Source organism: Chionomys nivalis, chromosome 17 (assembly GCF_950005125.1).
Source record: "Chionomys nivalis chromosome 17, mChiNiv1.1, whole genome shotgun sequence".
In the NCBI taxonomy this organism is placed as follows: domain Eukaryota; kingdom Metazoa; phylum Chordata; class Mammalia; order Rodentia; family Cricetidae; genus Chionomys; species Chionomys nivalis.
Window position 1 is genome coordinate 5,019,286 of NC_080102.1, and position 14,435 is coordinate 5,033,720.

Here is a 14,435-nt window from a genome sequence, read left to right on the forward strand (position 1 = left end):
GACACTTAGTGCTATGAATTTTTCTCTTAACACTACTTTCAATGTATCTCATAAGTTTGGACATATTATGTATTTTCCCTCAACTCTAGGAAGTCTTTAATTTCTTTGTTAATTTCTGCCTTGAACCATTTTTCATTCTGTAGAGAAATGTTTGGGTCCCATGAATTTGTAAGGTTTCTGCTGTTGTTGATATCCAGCTTTAATCCATAGTGGATGCAGGAAGTTATTTCAATTTTTTGTATTTGCTGAGACTCTCTTTGTGTCTAAGTGTGTGGTCAGTTTCGAAGAAAGTTCCATGAGGTATATAAGAAGGTATATTCTTTTATGTTTGGATAAAATGTTCTATAAATATCTGTTAGGTTCATTGGGTTTATAACTTTGGTTAGCTCCAACATTTCTCTGTTTGGTTGACCTATCCATTGGTGGGAGTGGGCTAATAAAGTCTTCCACAGTCAGTGTGTGAGTGTTAATATGTAATTTAAGCTGTACAAGTGTTTCTTTTACAAACTTAAGTGCCTTGGGTTTGGTGCATGGATGCTAAGAATTGCAATGTCCTCTTGGTGGATTTTTCCTTTGATGAGTATGTAATGTCCTTCACTATCTCTTCTGATTAGTTTTGGTTTGAAGCCTATTTTGCCAGATACTAAAATGACAATACCAGTTTGTTTCTTAGGTCCATTTGCTTGGGATATCTTTTCTAAATCTTTACCCTGCTGTGATGTCTGTCCTTGATGATAAGGTGTGTTTCTTGGATGCAGCAGGAGCATGGATTCTGTTTTCACACCCATTCTGTTAGTCTGTGTATTTTTATCAGGGAATCGAGATGATGTTGAAGGACTTCAGTGGCCAATGATTGTTGAACCATGTAATTTGTTGTTGATGATGATGCTGGTACTGTTTGGAAGTTTCTTTTTTTTTTTCTTTTGGACTTTGCTGGTCTGGGATTATTATTTTTTTCTGTGTTTTCCTGGATGTAGTTAACCTTTTTAGGTAAGAGGTAACCTTCTAGCCCCTTGTGGAGAGCTAGATTTGTAAATATATATTGCTTAAATTTGGTTTTATCATGGAATGTCTTATTGTCTCCATTTATGGTGAATGAAAGTTTTGCTGGGTGTGGTAGTTGGAGCTAACATTTGGGGTCTCTTAGAGTCTGCAGGACATCTGTCCAGGCCCTTCTGGTTTTAGGGTCTCCATTGAGAAAGTCAAATGTAATTCTAATAGGTTTGCCTTTAGATGCTACTTGTTCTTTTCCCCTTGTGGTTTCCAATATTCTTTCTCCGTTCTGTACGTTTAATGTTTTGATTATTTTATGTCAAGGGGACTTTGTTTTCTGGTTCAGTCTGTTTGGTGTTCTGTATTCTTCTTATATTTTGTTAGTTGTCTTCTTTTAGGTTAGGAAAACTTCTATCTTTTGCTGAAAATATTTTCTGTGCCTTTGACCTGTGCTTCTTCTTCTTTCCTCTATTTCTAATATTCTTAGATTTGGTCTTTTCATGGTGTCCCAGATTTCCTGGATTTTTTGGGGGGAGGGGGCAGGAGTTTTTTTAGATTGAACAGCTTCTTTGATCTATGTATCCATTTTTTTCTATCATGTCTTCAATGTCTGAGATTCTCTCTTCCATCTCTTGTATTCTGTTGGGTGACACTTGCCTCCGTGGTTGCTATTCAAGTTTCTATATTTCTCATTTCCAGATTTTCCTCAGTTTGGGTTTTCTTTATTGATTCTATTTCCACTTACAAGTCTTGGATGATTTTATTCATTTCCTTTTTATGGACCTCTATCAAATGCATAGAGGTTGTTTTGAAGTCTTCCACCTGTGCTTCAGCTATGTTGAAATATTTACAGTCTGCTGTGGTAGGGTTGCTTAGCTCTAGTGGAGACATAATTGTCCTGGCTGCTATTGTGGTTTTATGCTGTCATCTAGTCATCTGGAATTGGGAAGATTGTAATTCTAGATGCTGATATCTGGTCTTGTCTTTGTGGATGGGTGTTGGTTTTTTTTTTTTTTTTTTTTTTTTTGCTTTTGTTTGTTTGCTCTCTCTGGTTCTTAGGAGAATGTGGCAGTTGTGTGCTGCCTGTAGGAAAATCTTTGGGGGTCCTGACAGGTGTGGGCTCTGGGGGTTCCAGGTAAAATGTGCTTCTGGGTATTGGAAGCTGACACTTAGCGTCTGGGGTGGTGGAGGGGCTTAACAAGAGGGAGGAAAGCAGGGAGTTCCACCAGGATCTTGCCTCGGGAGCAGAGAGTGAAGAGGGTCACAGTAAAAGGACTGCTACAGAGCCAAGCATGAGACTGGGGATTGGATTTGGAGGAATGGAAGGAAAAGTGAAGATCAGCAGTTAGCTTCCTTGCTTCTCTGGCAGGAGGGGCCTTGGGTTCCCAGGGAGCGCCTGCTGGAGCTGGGGGGAGGGGAGCGGTAGGCAAGGCAAGAGCTGGGGAAGGGAGTTTAGGAGGGAAAGATCTGTAAGAGGTTGCTGCAGGCGCTGGGCTTCAGAGCTGGGGGCGGGGTGAAGCTACGGACTGGACCTGGAGGACTTGAGGGACAGGTGAAGATCTGCAGGTTGCCTACCTTCCCCCTGGCAGCGAGGGCCACTGAAACCACTGAACGTTGGTCATTGTCCAAGAGCCTCAGTTTTTCACTTATGAATGGAGAAGACAGGCAGCACCGTCCCCCACAGGATTGCCATGAGGCCTTGACAAGCTTTGCACCTTGGCTCTTAGACCAGGATAGCTCTTGCACACACATTAGCAATCATTTGGGTCATAGGACTCTTAGAGGCTAATGCCCCCCAAATAAATGTCCCCTCCCACCCTTCTCCCCCTCCCCCCGCCAAAGCTTTGCTTGCAATAAAAGAACCCAAAGGTGATTCCTGGCCCAGATTTAAGACATTTGCCGTCTAGACTCCTGGACCAGATTTAAGGCACGTGCTGTCGTGATTCCCCCTCATCTGTGGTTCTGGACCACAGTCACCGGGCAGCGAGGGTCCGGGCAGGCGGAGCTGCGGAGGAGGGGCGCCGGGACCCTGGCCTATTGCAGTATGCAAGCTCCGGGTGTCCAGGGGGCGGGAGGGAAGAAGGGAGGGCGGTGCTCAGTGAAAGGAGCATTGATGCTGCGGGCTGCCGAGCTGGGCCAGACAACCGACCAGAGCCGGGTTCCGGCGACCGCCCTACCTCCTGCTCGGCGCTTAGCAGCCACCGCACACCATGCACCCCCAAGAGCGCACCGCCTCCCTGCAGCTGCTGCTCGGCCTCTTCCTGGTGCTGCTGCTGCAGTTGCCCTCCGAGTCCAGCGCCTCCGAGAACCCCAAGGTGAAGCAAAAAGCGCAGATCCGACAGAGGGAGGTGGTAGATCTGGTGAGTCTGAGAGTGAGTCCTGACCTAGTGCTGGAGAGGACCCAGCCGCGCACGCCCCGGGAGGTCATCAAAACGGCTGTTGGTGGTGCTGACCGTAGGGGTGCGCGTAGGACTGCCCGTTAAGTATCTTAACTGGAGTGTCCAGCCTTGTCTGAGTCTGTGGGTGGGGAAGGATCAGGGACATGCCTGAAGTGGAGTCTTGAAACTCCAGGGGGACCATAATGAGACATCATCGGAGAGATGCGACGTGGGTTAGGTGAGATGTCCCAAGACTGCAGGCGCCCAGGAATTTCTGGCCTCGGGAGTGGCCACGCTTAAGAGAAGTGGGGAACATTGTAGTTGCAACTGGAGTAGATTGAGCTACTTGGCTGATTTCAAAAGCAGGCCAGCCAGAAAAAGACCCTAGGCCAGCTGATAGCCTGGGCCTGGGCCAAGGCTGTGCAACGTGTCCTTTGTTGGGACTGGTGGCCACGTCTGCCTGGAGAAGAGACAACCCCCACAAAACATGTGTTCAGCTCTTTGTAAGTTGAAGATTATGAGTCACTTTGGGTCGTCTTCCTGGGGAGTTATGGACGGCAGTTTACTCCTCGACGGTCTTGAGCTCCGGCCAGGAACGGTACTGAGGGTTTGAAGCTAGACTGAAGGGAATGAAGGGTGCCCGCGAGAGCCCTCCCAAGGACCCCTTTCGCCTGTCCTGTTTAAAGCAGAAGCGCAGTCCGGTCTTCAGCCTGTGGCTGCCAGACAGGAACACTGCAATTGCAATCCAGCTACAGGGAAAGCAGCAATGGAGCTACAGGGAAAGCAAACGCCCCAAGCTCTTTCTGAGGGGCTAATCTGTGGGAAAGCCTGTTTGCATAAAGCCTTTCCCTCTAACTCTGAAAGTCAACAAATCCAGTTTTCTGCCCCATGCAAGTGCCAGCCAGTGACAGATCTGTAGTCCTTGGCACATCATAAACTCCAGGCCTTGAGTCAATCTATATGGTTGTCAGGCATTGCAATACGTGAGAAGACTCGGCATTTGGTGATTTTTTTTTTTTTTTTTTTTAAGATTTGACTTTCTTAAACTGACATTCTAGGCTAAGCTAATAAAGCAAGCTCCCTGAGGACTAATTCTAAACGGGATTCAAAAGCGCTTGGGGAGTTGAGGGGGAATCTCTGCAGCATCACAAGGCGGTGGAGCGTTTTGTTGTTTTTGTCGTAGTCTTCTGCTATGATATATAATTTTGTCCCACAAAAGCACACTGTGTTGGGACTCCAGTTCTATTTTAAGTACCTAAATTGTTTTTAAAAAAATTGTGCCACATGAGCATGGCTCATGTGCAGTTTGTATGCTATGAATGTGTAGTTAAGATACAGAAAAAAGCACCTTTCCTCTTAAAGCTAACATTCTCTGCTCTAAGGATTTTACAGTACCTGTGGTTCCCCACAACTCTAACCCAACTTGGCAAAGCGTCCTGTGCAGCCGGCCTCAGGTGCATCCTGTAGATTGGATTTGGTCTTGGTGACAGAAAAAGTCCACACAGTCATGAGGAAGGCTTCAACAGCGTGTATAAAGTAACTTCTTTGTACAGGCGCTGTCAAAGCCTCCCTTTCACGCGCCCACGAAGTTCTGCCCCCTGGTGGCCAATGTAAGAAACGGGGAGCGGGAGGGAATTTGAACTTCCATTTACTGTTGACTGACGTTCACAGAGGACTCTAAATATCTATTGGGACTAAGGTTTTAAATTGGGAAAAGACAAAGTTCACTCCACGGAACATCTTGCCCGAGAGGAGTTTAAAAATCTGAAATATACTAGAGAAATTTACTAGGGTAATGTTAAAGTAAGAATTTATTTGGAATGCATTGCATTTGAAAGGTCTAATTAATGGCACCCTTGTTTCCGTGGGAACTAATTCGAGGGTAGGCACGGAAACTGGACGAAGGAAGCTCAAGTATCGCTGTTGTAGGTCAGTGGTAGACCGCTTGCCTAACATGCATGAGAATCTATGTTCAAGCCCCATTACTGTAATATGGACATATGGACACGTGCTCCCCCCCCTTGTCTGTGTGTGTGTGTGTGTGTGTGTGTGTGTGTGTGTGTAGGAGCAGTCTCATGTATCCCAGGCTCGTCTCAAATTTGCTCTGTTGGGAGAATCCTGAGCTCTGGCTCCTCCTGCCCCTGCCTCCCTAGTACAGGGATTACAGTGGTGTGCTAACAACCACTAACTTCAAGACAAGAATGCTTGATTATCCCCAGTTTATCCCCAGGCATTGGAATGCTGAGTAAATGGCCTGGTCTCAAATCTAAAAAGAGTGAGGCTAATATTAAAATAAAAAGAAAACAGTTCTAGAATGTATGCATTTAAATTTTACAACATATACAAAACGAACAATAAAACAGAGAATTCTAGCTCTTACAGATGGTTTGGTTGATTATTACCTATCTGTTGAGGACAGGTAGTCACATGAAACTGGGCCACAGACTGCTATTTATGGGACAGAAGGGGTTGGAAAAGTGCTATCCTAGTACATCTTTCTTTACATCAAAATAGGAGAAGCGGATGAAGGGAATCCAACTTAGAGATAATGCAATACAAAATAATTATTAGCCAGGTGGTGGTGGCGCACGCCTTCAATCCCAGCACTCAGGAGGCAGAGGCAGGCAGATCTCTGTGAGTTCGAGGCCAGCCTGGTCAATGAGTGAGTTCCAGGACAGCTAGGGCTGTTGCACAGAGAAGCCCTGTCTTGTATTGTGTGTGTGTGTGGGGGGGGGGGATTCAGGGCACTGGCTGCTCTTCCAAACAACCCAGGTTCAATCCCAGCATCCACATGGCAGCTCACAACTGTCTGTAACTCCAGTTCCATGGGATCTGACACCTTCACACAGACATACATGCATATAAAACACCAATGCACATAAAATAAATTTTTGTAAAAAAGATAATTATTGACCGCTAAGGTTTTATAGTTCTTTCCTAGCAATTAATCTTAAGGAAGTCACTCAAAAGCAGAATAAGTCTATATGGATAAATATTTTCATTATATCAATATTTATAGGAGAGGAGATGGGGAAAATATTTATAAGAAAAAACAGAAATAAGCACCCAAAAACTGAGTATTAAAAATTTTTGTATGTTTGTTTGTTTTATTTTGATGCTGCAAGGGTGAGGAGTGAATGTGGAGGGGCTGGGAGGTGAGTGGAATTGGGGTGCTTGATGTGAAATTCCCAAAAAATCAACAAAGAGTTATGTTTTTTAAAAAATGTATGATAACAAGACAGTGGTGGTGCACACCTTTAATCCCAGCACTCAGGAGGTAGAGGCCAGAATGGTCTACAGAGCAAGTTCCTGGACAGTCAGGCTACACAGAGAAACTGTGCCTTGTTATGATTTAAAAACTAGCCTGTGCCTGTGAGAGGAAAACAGAGAGATGAGCCACAGAGAGGGGGCGGCTAAAGGCGACTTAGCTGTCTCAAGGCGACCATGTGACTGATGACTTTGTCAGGGCCCCCAGCAGGTCAGAGTACCACCTGAGTGCTGGCAAGTGCATCCTGCAAGGTGACAGGCCAGCATAATGTCTGAATGCTAATGTGCCTTGAAAGAAAAAAAAAGTATAATAATGTAAAAGTGCATTTATGGAGTATAAATACTTGATAAAATGTGGAATTATAAGGAACAAACATTGGGGACTGGAGAGATGGCTCAGCTGTTGAAAAACATTGGCTGTTTTTCCAGGGACCCAGGTTCAATTCCCAGCACTCACATGACAGCTCACAACTGCCTGCCATTCCAGTTCCAAGAGCTCTGATCCCTCCTCTAGCCGGCACAAGCCAGGCATGCTACCATACTCATAAAATAGTAAGAACAAAATTTAAATTAAAAAAAAAATCAATTGATGTGTACCTTGGAAGACAGCTAGTTAAAATTATTTATAATCATAAAGAGAAAAAGACATGAAAATATGTTTCCGATTTGTGTTAGTGTGTGCAGTAAAAACATGAAGAAGTGATAATGTCTTCTAGACAACCTTAACATGAGTTCTCCAGAGTAACTCGTCAGAACATGGACGAGGTGCCTTACAGGGGCTCTTGACAGATTCAAAAGAAATGTAGCTGTGATCATCTGACCCTTCCATAGTGTTTATTACACCGTCATGAATGTATTTCCTTGTTTACTTATTTCGTACTGGGTGTTAAGTAAAAAATAAGAAAAGGCAGCTCGGCCGGCGCAAGAAATCCAATTAGGTCAAATCAAACCAAATCAAAACGCCCATCGTTTTATTATGGAAGACACTCTCGGGTGTCAGAACGCATGGCTAAGAGATAGGACAGCAGGGAGCCCATGCAAACCCAAAACCACGTGTTTCTCCTTTGGGGCGGGGAGGGGTCAGGACCTGGCATGCTGGGATTTGGAGTCCAGAGCCATGCAACTCCCAGGCTAGGGGGCTGGGATGGATGCCTCGGGCTGGAGGCTATGCTCCCAATTTAACACTGGGAATCAAACCTTGTGCCTTGTGCATGCTGGGCAAGAGCTCTGCCGCTGAACTATATCCCTGCACCCCATAATGACTTTGCATCTGATTTACTGTTGCTCTCCCCCCCCCCCCCCATTTCCTTGTACTGCAGTACAATGGAATGTGCTTACAGGGACCAGCCGGAGTTCCTGGTCGCGACGGGAGCCCTGGGGCCAATGGCATCCCTGGGACACCCGGAATTCCAGGTAGGGATGGATTCAAAGGAGAAAAGGGGGAGTGTCTACGGGAAAGTTTTGAGGAGTCCTGGACCCCAAACTACAAGCAGTGCTCGTGGAGTTCTCTGAATTACGGCATTGATCTTGGGAAAATTGTGGTAAGCAAAGTTCATATTATATTAAAGTTGAAGCAAAATGTAGGAGTTTTGTAAGTCAGTGTCTCTTTTTTTTTCTAAAGAACTTTAAATAAAAAGATGCGGGACAATAATTTGTGTTTTTTTTTTACTTAAAATTAATGAAGAATTTAATAACATTTCAGTTAATTTCATAAAAGTATTTACTTAAAGCAAATGCAAAAAGAAAGCATAGTATTTTTCAGGTTAAACAATAACCAACATTCTAATCTTACCATTACATAAATTTAAATTTAGTCTAACACATCCTGCTGCAGCTTCAGGCCTAAAAGTGGAAGACAGTGTTAGTCCCAGCGATTGAGAATGAGGCCACTACCATAGTATAAAGCCAAATGGGATCCAGTCAGGTCCATAGCCAGGTTTCTGGAAAATGGTCCCAAATATCGGTTTGCACGGGCTTAAGAAGGAAAACCCATAATCCATTGCATTTCCTGTCAGGTCCTATCAGGGGCAAGCATACATCCTGTCGTACCTTAAGCCTGTGTAACTCCGCCCACAAGTGATCAAACTCAGACGGGTGCAGACGGGTCAAACAAACTTGTTCGAGAAGTGAAAACAGGAGACTTGTCCTCGCCCGTAGTCGGTACAATCCAGCATTGTAGGAACTGACTATCCTTGGGCAGGGAACTTGCCGCTCAGAGACATTTTACATTTTAAAATGTAAAGGAGCACAAATGACCTAGACATCATAGACTATCAAATAAAAAGCCCAATCCCAGATACCTCTTTTTGAGCTGTTGGTCAGTGGAGTCTCATGGACCTCCCCCAAATTCCAGACTATTGCCGTTGCTCTGGGTTAGCCTCCGTAACTTGACAGTCACGGTATCTTTTGAGTTAATGGAACGCGTCCAGCTGGTTTTCTGCTGTGCAGGAGTGCACTTTCACGAAGATGCGCTCCAACAGCGCTCTGCGAGTCCTGTTCAGCGGCTCACTTCGGCTAAAGTGCAGAAACGCATGCTGCCAGCGCTGGTATTTCACTTTTAATGGAGCCGAGTGTTCAGGACCTCTTCCCATTGAAGCCATCATCTATCTGGATCAAGGAAGCCCTGAATTAAATTCAACAATCAATATCCACCGTACTTCTTCGGGTATGTATCACAGCGGCAGAGCGTGCCGCGGATCTGCCTGCGGGGATGTCTGATTTCCACTAGCGTGTAGGTCGCCAACACCTGTGTCTTAAAAGCAAAATAAATAACAACAAAAAGCCCTGGTTGTGGCGATGTGTCCCAAAGCTGAAAGTCAGTGACAAGTTGGAAATGACAAACACAGGCAGTGATTCTGTCGAGCGGTGGCTTTGGTTCTCAGCCACGGCTACATAACAGGCTCACCGGGACAGCTTGGAAAATGCCTGCGAGGGCGCCGCTCCTCCAGGAAGATCCAGCTAAGGGAGGTTTGATTTGTTAAAGTCGGCATTTAGCCACTTGACTCACTGTGAGACTGATACTAAGCCCACACCTGTCTGGAGTCCTTTGGCCACAGGGTTAAGTGGGCACGTTTCTAGGCCTTAAGGGGGCTCAGCGGGACTGCACTGACCTCCCTAGGGTGGAATCTGACAGGCACGTGAGTACATTCATCTCAGCCTGCAGGCAAGCTACACAGCCACTGTACGGCTTCCATACCACCATTCACTGTCTGTAGGAATCTGCCAACCCCAGGTTTCTTTCTTACTTCACACAGACATCCAAGGAAGCATGTTTCTCTGCTTGCTTTAGTGACCAACCCTGAAATCTTTTCAGCTGTGAGCGCTGGTGAGGTGGACTACAAGGTGTATGTCCACGGGGGAGAGCTCAGAGGACATGGGAGGATACAGCATCAGCACAGAACAGAAAGCGGGGTTTCTTTTTAATTACAGGAATCCTGTTAAAGGTCGGTGAGAAGGTGCTTATTCCTGAGACTGACGACCTGAGTTTGGTCCTTGGGACCCATATGATGAAAGCAGAGGGCCAACTCCTGTGATAAGTGGTCCTCTGATCTCCATATGGGCACAGATGTATCCACACCTACATACACACACCTATTGATCATGATGACAGACAGGCAGGCAGACAGACAGACAGACAGGTGATAGATAGATAGATAGATAGATAGATAGATAGATAGATAGATGATTAATAGATACATAGATGATATACAGATGTCAGATGATAAATAGATGGATGAATGGATGATAGGCAGATGATTGATAGATATACATACATATGTATAATTTTTTGCAAAAAAGAATGCGTAAAATAGATTCATACATTGAATCACTGGCATAAGATTAAGCTGGGATTTCTTTCAATCACATAAAAGTCCTATCCTTGATTTGTATATCATCAGCTCTACGGATCAGTGCTGAAAAGGGCTTTCTTTAAAAAAACCTGTGTATCTTGATTTGGGCTCTGGTTCAGGTCTCTTCCAAACTTGGGAAGTCTTGACAGTTGAAGCTGCAGGCTTCCTGTATGACTTGGTAAATTGTTCTTCGATTTTAAACCATCTCTGTCCATAACAAAACACATTCTGGTTTGAGAACACTGCCCATTGAGGAAATAGCATAGTAATAATGTACCTGCCTTCAAAAATATTTATGTACCGGCTTCTTAAGAAAAAGAGATCTTTATTACGAAATCCCTATCAGGTACTAGAATCTTTAGTTAGCTTTCCATCAAACAGGATTATAATCTGATGTTCTACAGTAGGTGCGGAAGGAATGGTTTTGCTTTTGTTCTAAAGAGTTGTGATGGCTCTGTTTGCAGTGGAAGGACTGTGTGAAGGCATCGGCGCTGGGCTGGTGGACGTGGCCATCTGGGTCGGCACCTGCTCTGACTACCCTAAAGGAGATGCTTCTACTGGATGGAACTCGGTGTCTCGCATCATTATTGAAGAGCTGCCAAAATAAATCCTCCGAAGCTTTCACTCCCTACCTCTTTTATTTTTAAAACCAAACCTTTGAAGGGTTCATTTAAATGACGTTTGAGAAATCACTTTATGTACCCAGCTGAATGAAAATGCAAAGTTAAATATGTTTACAGACCGAAGTGTGATCTCACATTTTAAAACTTAGTATTATCCGTTTTACTTCAACCAAGGATGGTTTCAGGATTTTCTCTCAGTACTTTTTTTCATAATTCTGTTCTTTGAAGCTTTATATTAGAATGTCACTGTGATCTTTAGTATTTCTTATTTCCTGCTTTTTAAAACACATAAAGGTTATGTCATTGTACGAGCTGTAAATGTTTAGAATTATTTTGTATCTGTTAAGTAAAATGTTTCAAACAGCTTTAATATTCTTCTTCTGTTTGTTTGTTTGTTTTGTGTAGCTCTGGCTGTCCTGAAAGCCGCACTGTACATCAGGCTGGCCTTGAACTCAGAGATCTGCCTGCCAATACTTTCCAAGTGTGAACCATGCCTGGCAACTTTAATATTTTTAAACTGAAGATTTTGTCACTGAAGTTGAAGAACCAGGCCTGATGGCTCTGAAGCAAATTCAGGCAGCAACAGAAGCAACACTCCATCTGGTACTTTTGGTTCGGCAGATCCAGTAGCTGTAAGTATTTGTAGCAAGCAGAAATGTTCACTGACGATTTTAGCAAACATGAGTGAGAGAATCAAAGACAGGATATATAGGGTTTGAAGGAAAACAATTTTTATTTATTTTGGGGGAGAGTACAGGGTTTCTCTGTAGCTTTGGAGTCTGTCCTGGAACTCTCTTTGTAGACCAGGCTGGCCTTGAACTCACAGAGATACACCTGTCTCTGCCTCCTGACTGCTGGGATTAAAGGTGTGCACCACTCGTGTGGGAGAATTGGCTGTAATCTGTCAACCATGTTTTAAATAAATGCTGATTGGCCAGGCAGGAAGTATAGGTGGAACAACCTGACAGGAAGTAAAGGTGGGGCAATGAGAACAGGAGAATGCTGGGAAGGAGGAAGCCCATTCCTCCCCAGTCCTGCCCAGATCACCGAAGAAGCAGGATGTGACCTGCCTCGCTGAAAAAGGTACTGAGCCATGTGGCTAACATAGATAAGAATAATGGGCTATGTAAGTTATAAGAGCTAATATGAAGCCTGAGCTAATGGGCCAATCAGTTTTATCATTAATATAGATTTCTGTGTATTTTCTGTGGGACCTAATGACTGGGAACCGGGCAGCACAGAAACCCCAACAAAGCAGGCCCCTCGTGTTACACAGCACCACCACCCAGCTTGAAGATGGCTATTTTCTAAAGCAGCATCTGGCTTACTATAGTCAGTGGGCCCTGGTAGAAGCATCAGGTGACCCACGTGGCATGAGTTTCCCACTATGGCCTCAGTGTGGACACATCTCTTAGGCTAGCTGTCTGTGGGAAAGCAATCACAGAAGGGCTAAGAGACGGAGCATGGGAGCTGCTGGGAGCAGAGCACGAAGATCATTTTGCCCACAGATCTCAGGAGAAACCAGAAACGTTAAGCAGCAGGATTTCTTTTTAATGGGAAAGACGAAAAACCTGTTCTCCCATCCAGAAAGAATTAAAAGTCATTAATAGCCTGGTGATCTGTGTCATCTGCTGGGCCAGGTCAGAACAAGCTCTCTCAGCCAGGACCAGAGGTGGCTGGTAATCTAAGTGACCCTGATAGCCAGAGGCTCCCACAAGCTCTCTCAGCCAGGACCAGAGGTGGCTAACCACCCAAATAACCTCTGTGCTATCTGTATGATGGAGACCAGGACAGACCTTTAGGTCCTAAGCTAGTACTGGCAGCCCATCTCTAGAATGCATTTTCTTGGAGGTGACATGTACCCTGAGTTTCAATGTCATTATGCTTCTTTGTACACCGGGAAACTTTTCAGTGTACTGGGCTTACATACTTTAGGAAAAAATCCTGTCATTGGACTCCCCAAAGTCTGATCCAGGTTGACAAAGTCAATCTGCACTGGGTTTTCATTCTTATCTCTTGTGGGGTTCGCTTCCCTTATGACACCTGCAGGGACCCCCCCACAGGAAGTTCAGAGGCACAAATAAGATGCATGATCAGGTGGCTCAGAGGGCTTCGAGACAAACCCCTGCTGTGCTGTCCCCAGAGTCCATGCTTATGACAAACCCCTGCTGTGCTGTCCCCAGAGTCCATGCTATGACAAACCCCTGCTGTGCTGTCCCCAGAGTCCATGCTATGACAAACCCCTGCTGTGCTGTCCCCAGAGTCCATGCTATGACAAACCCCTGCTGTGCTGTCCCCAGAGTCCATGCTATGGTCTCCTCCTGTTGTGTTGTCCCCACAGTCCATGAACCTGGTTGACAGGTAAGCCTGCATATTGGCCCACAGCAGATATGCTGATAAGAACCCAAGGCTGTAATGCCATAGTCCTGAAAGGTGGGTGGAGGCAAAGGCCTCCTACTGGGCGCAGCTTGAAGCAGTGGCCTCACTATCCGGGTGAAGGACAGTCAGAGCTGTATCACTTTCAGACAGCTGATAAAGGATGCGAGTGGGGAAGGTTGTCCCATGGATACGTGGATGGATCTCTGTGAAGACGTTTGTGTCTCTTGCCAGAGTCTGCCCATGTGCATCCTCTTAGAAATAAGGACAAGCACACTGTGGGTAGGGCCAGCTTTCCTCGGCCACTACAGTGATTTTGGAGAAAAGTTATTACACTGAGGTCCCCGGGTGGATAATCTTCATAAACGTCTTAAGAATATTCAGAGACGTTTGGGCTCATCATGACATTCAGTTGGAAAGTGACAGGATTTAGTGTCAACATCGGATTCTGTATTACCTAGAAAGTTTTAGCTACAGTAATTGAAAAGCCAAATGGACACGTTTTTAAATAAATTTATTGCTCACTTAGATGAGAACTGCACGGGAACATGTTGCTAAGCTTTAGAGTCGATCCAGAATCCCGTGTAATTGCGACTTAGAACACGGTTTGTTTTTTGAATTTCGTATTACGATCTTGATGCTGACTCCATTTTGGACAATGATTTTGTCCAATCAGGATTTTACATTGGATTTCCTGAGAACTGAGTTACACACACTGTCATGACTGAAGCAGAAAGGAGAGAATCTGTGCCAGGACACTAAGAATAACATTTTTTTCAGCCACTTTAACGGGACTGTTTTACCTGCCATTCGTGACAATAAACATCAATGTGCACGCAGGTATCATGACTATAATATCGATGTGCACGCAGGTATCATGACTATAAACATCTATGTGCATGCAGACAGGCTCTGCGGATCAGGGCCCAGCTCCAGCTCAGGGAAGG

The 14,435-nt window shown here is 44.9% G+C and overlaps 1 protein-coding gene across 1 annotated transcript; it reads left to right on the forward strand.

Annotated features, from left to right (window-relative positions):
- Positions 1 to 3,114: 3,114 nt before the first annotated feature.
- Positions 3,115 to 11,381, forward strand: Cthrc1 (collagen triple helix repeat containing 1). Its single transcript, XM_057792325.1, has 4 exons — positions 3,115 to 3,353; positions 7,958 to 8,179; positions 9,087 to 9,303; positions 10,954 to 11,381. Exons 1-4 carry the CDS (start codon positions 3,204 to 3,206, stop codon positions 11,094 to 11,096), a joined length of 732 nt encoding a protein of 243 aa, XP_057648308.1. The 5' UTR covers positions 3,115 to 3,203; the 3' UTR covers positions 11,097 to 11,381.
- The last annotated feature ends 3,054 nt before the right edge of the window (positions 11,382 to 14,435 follow it).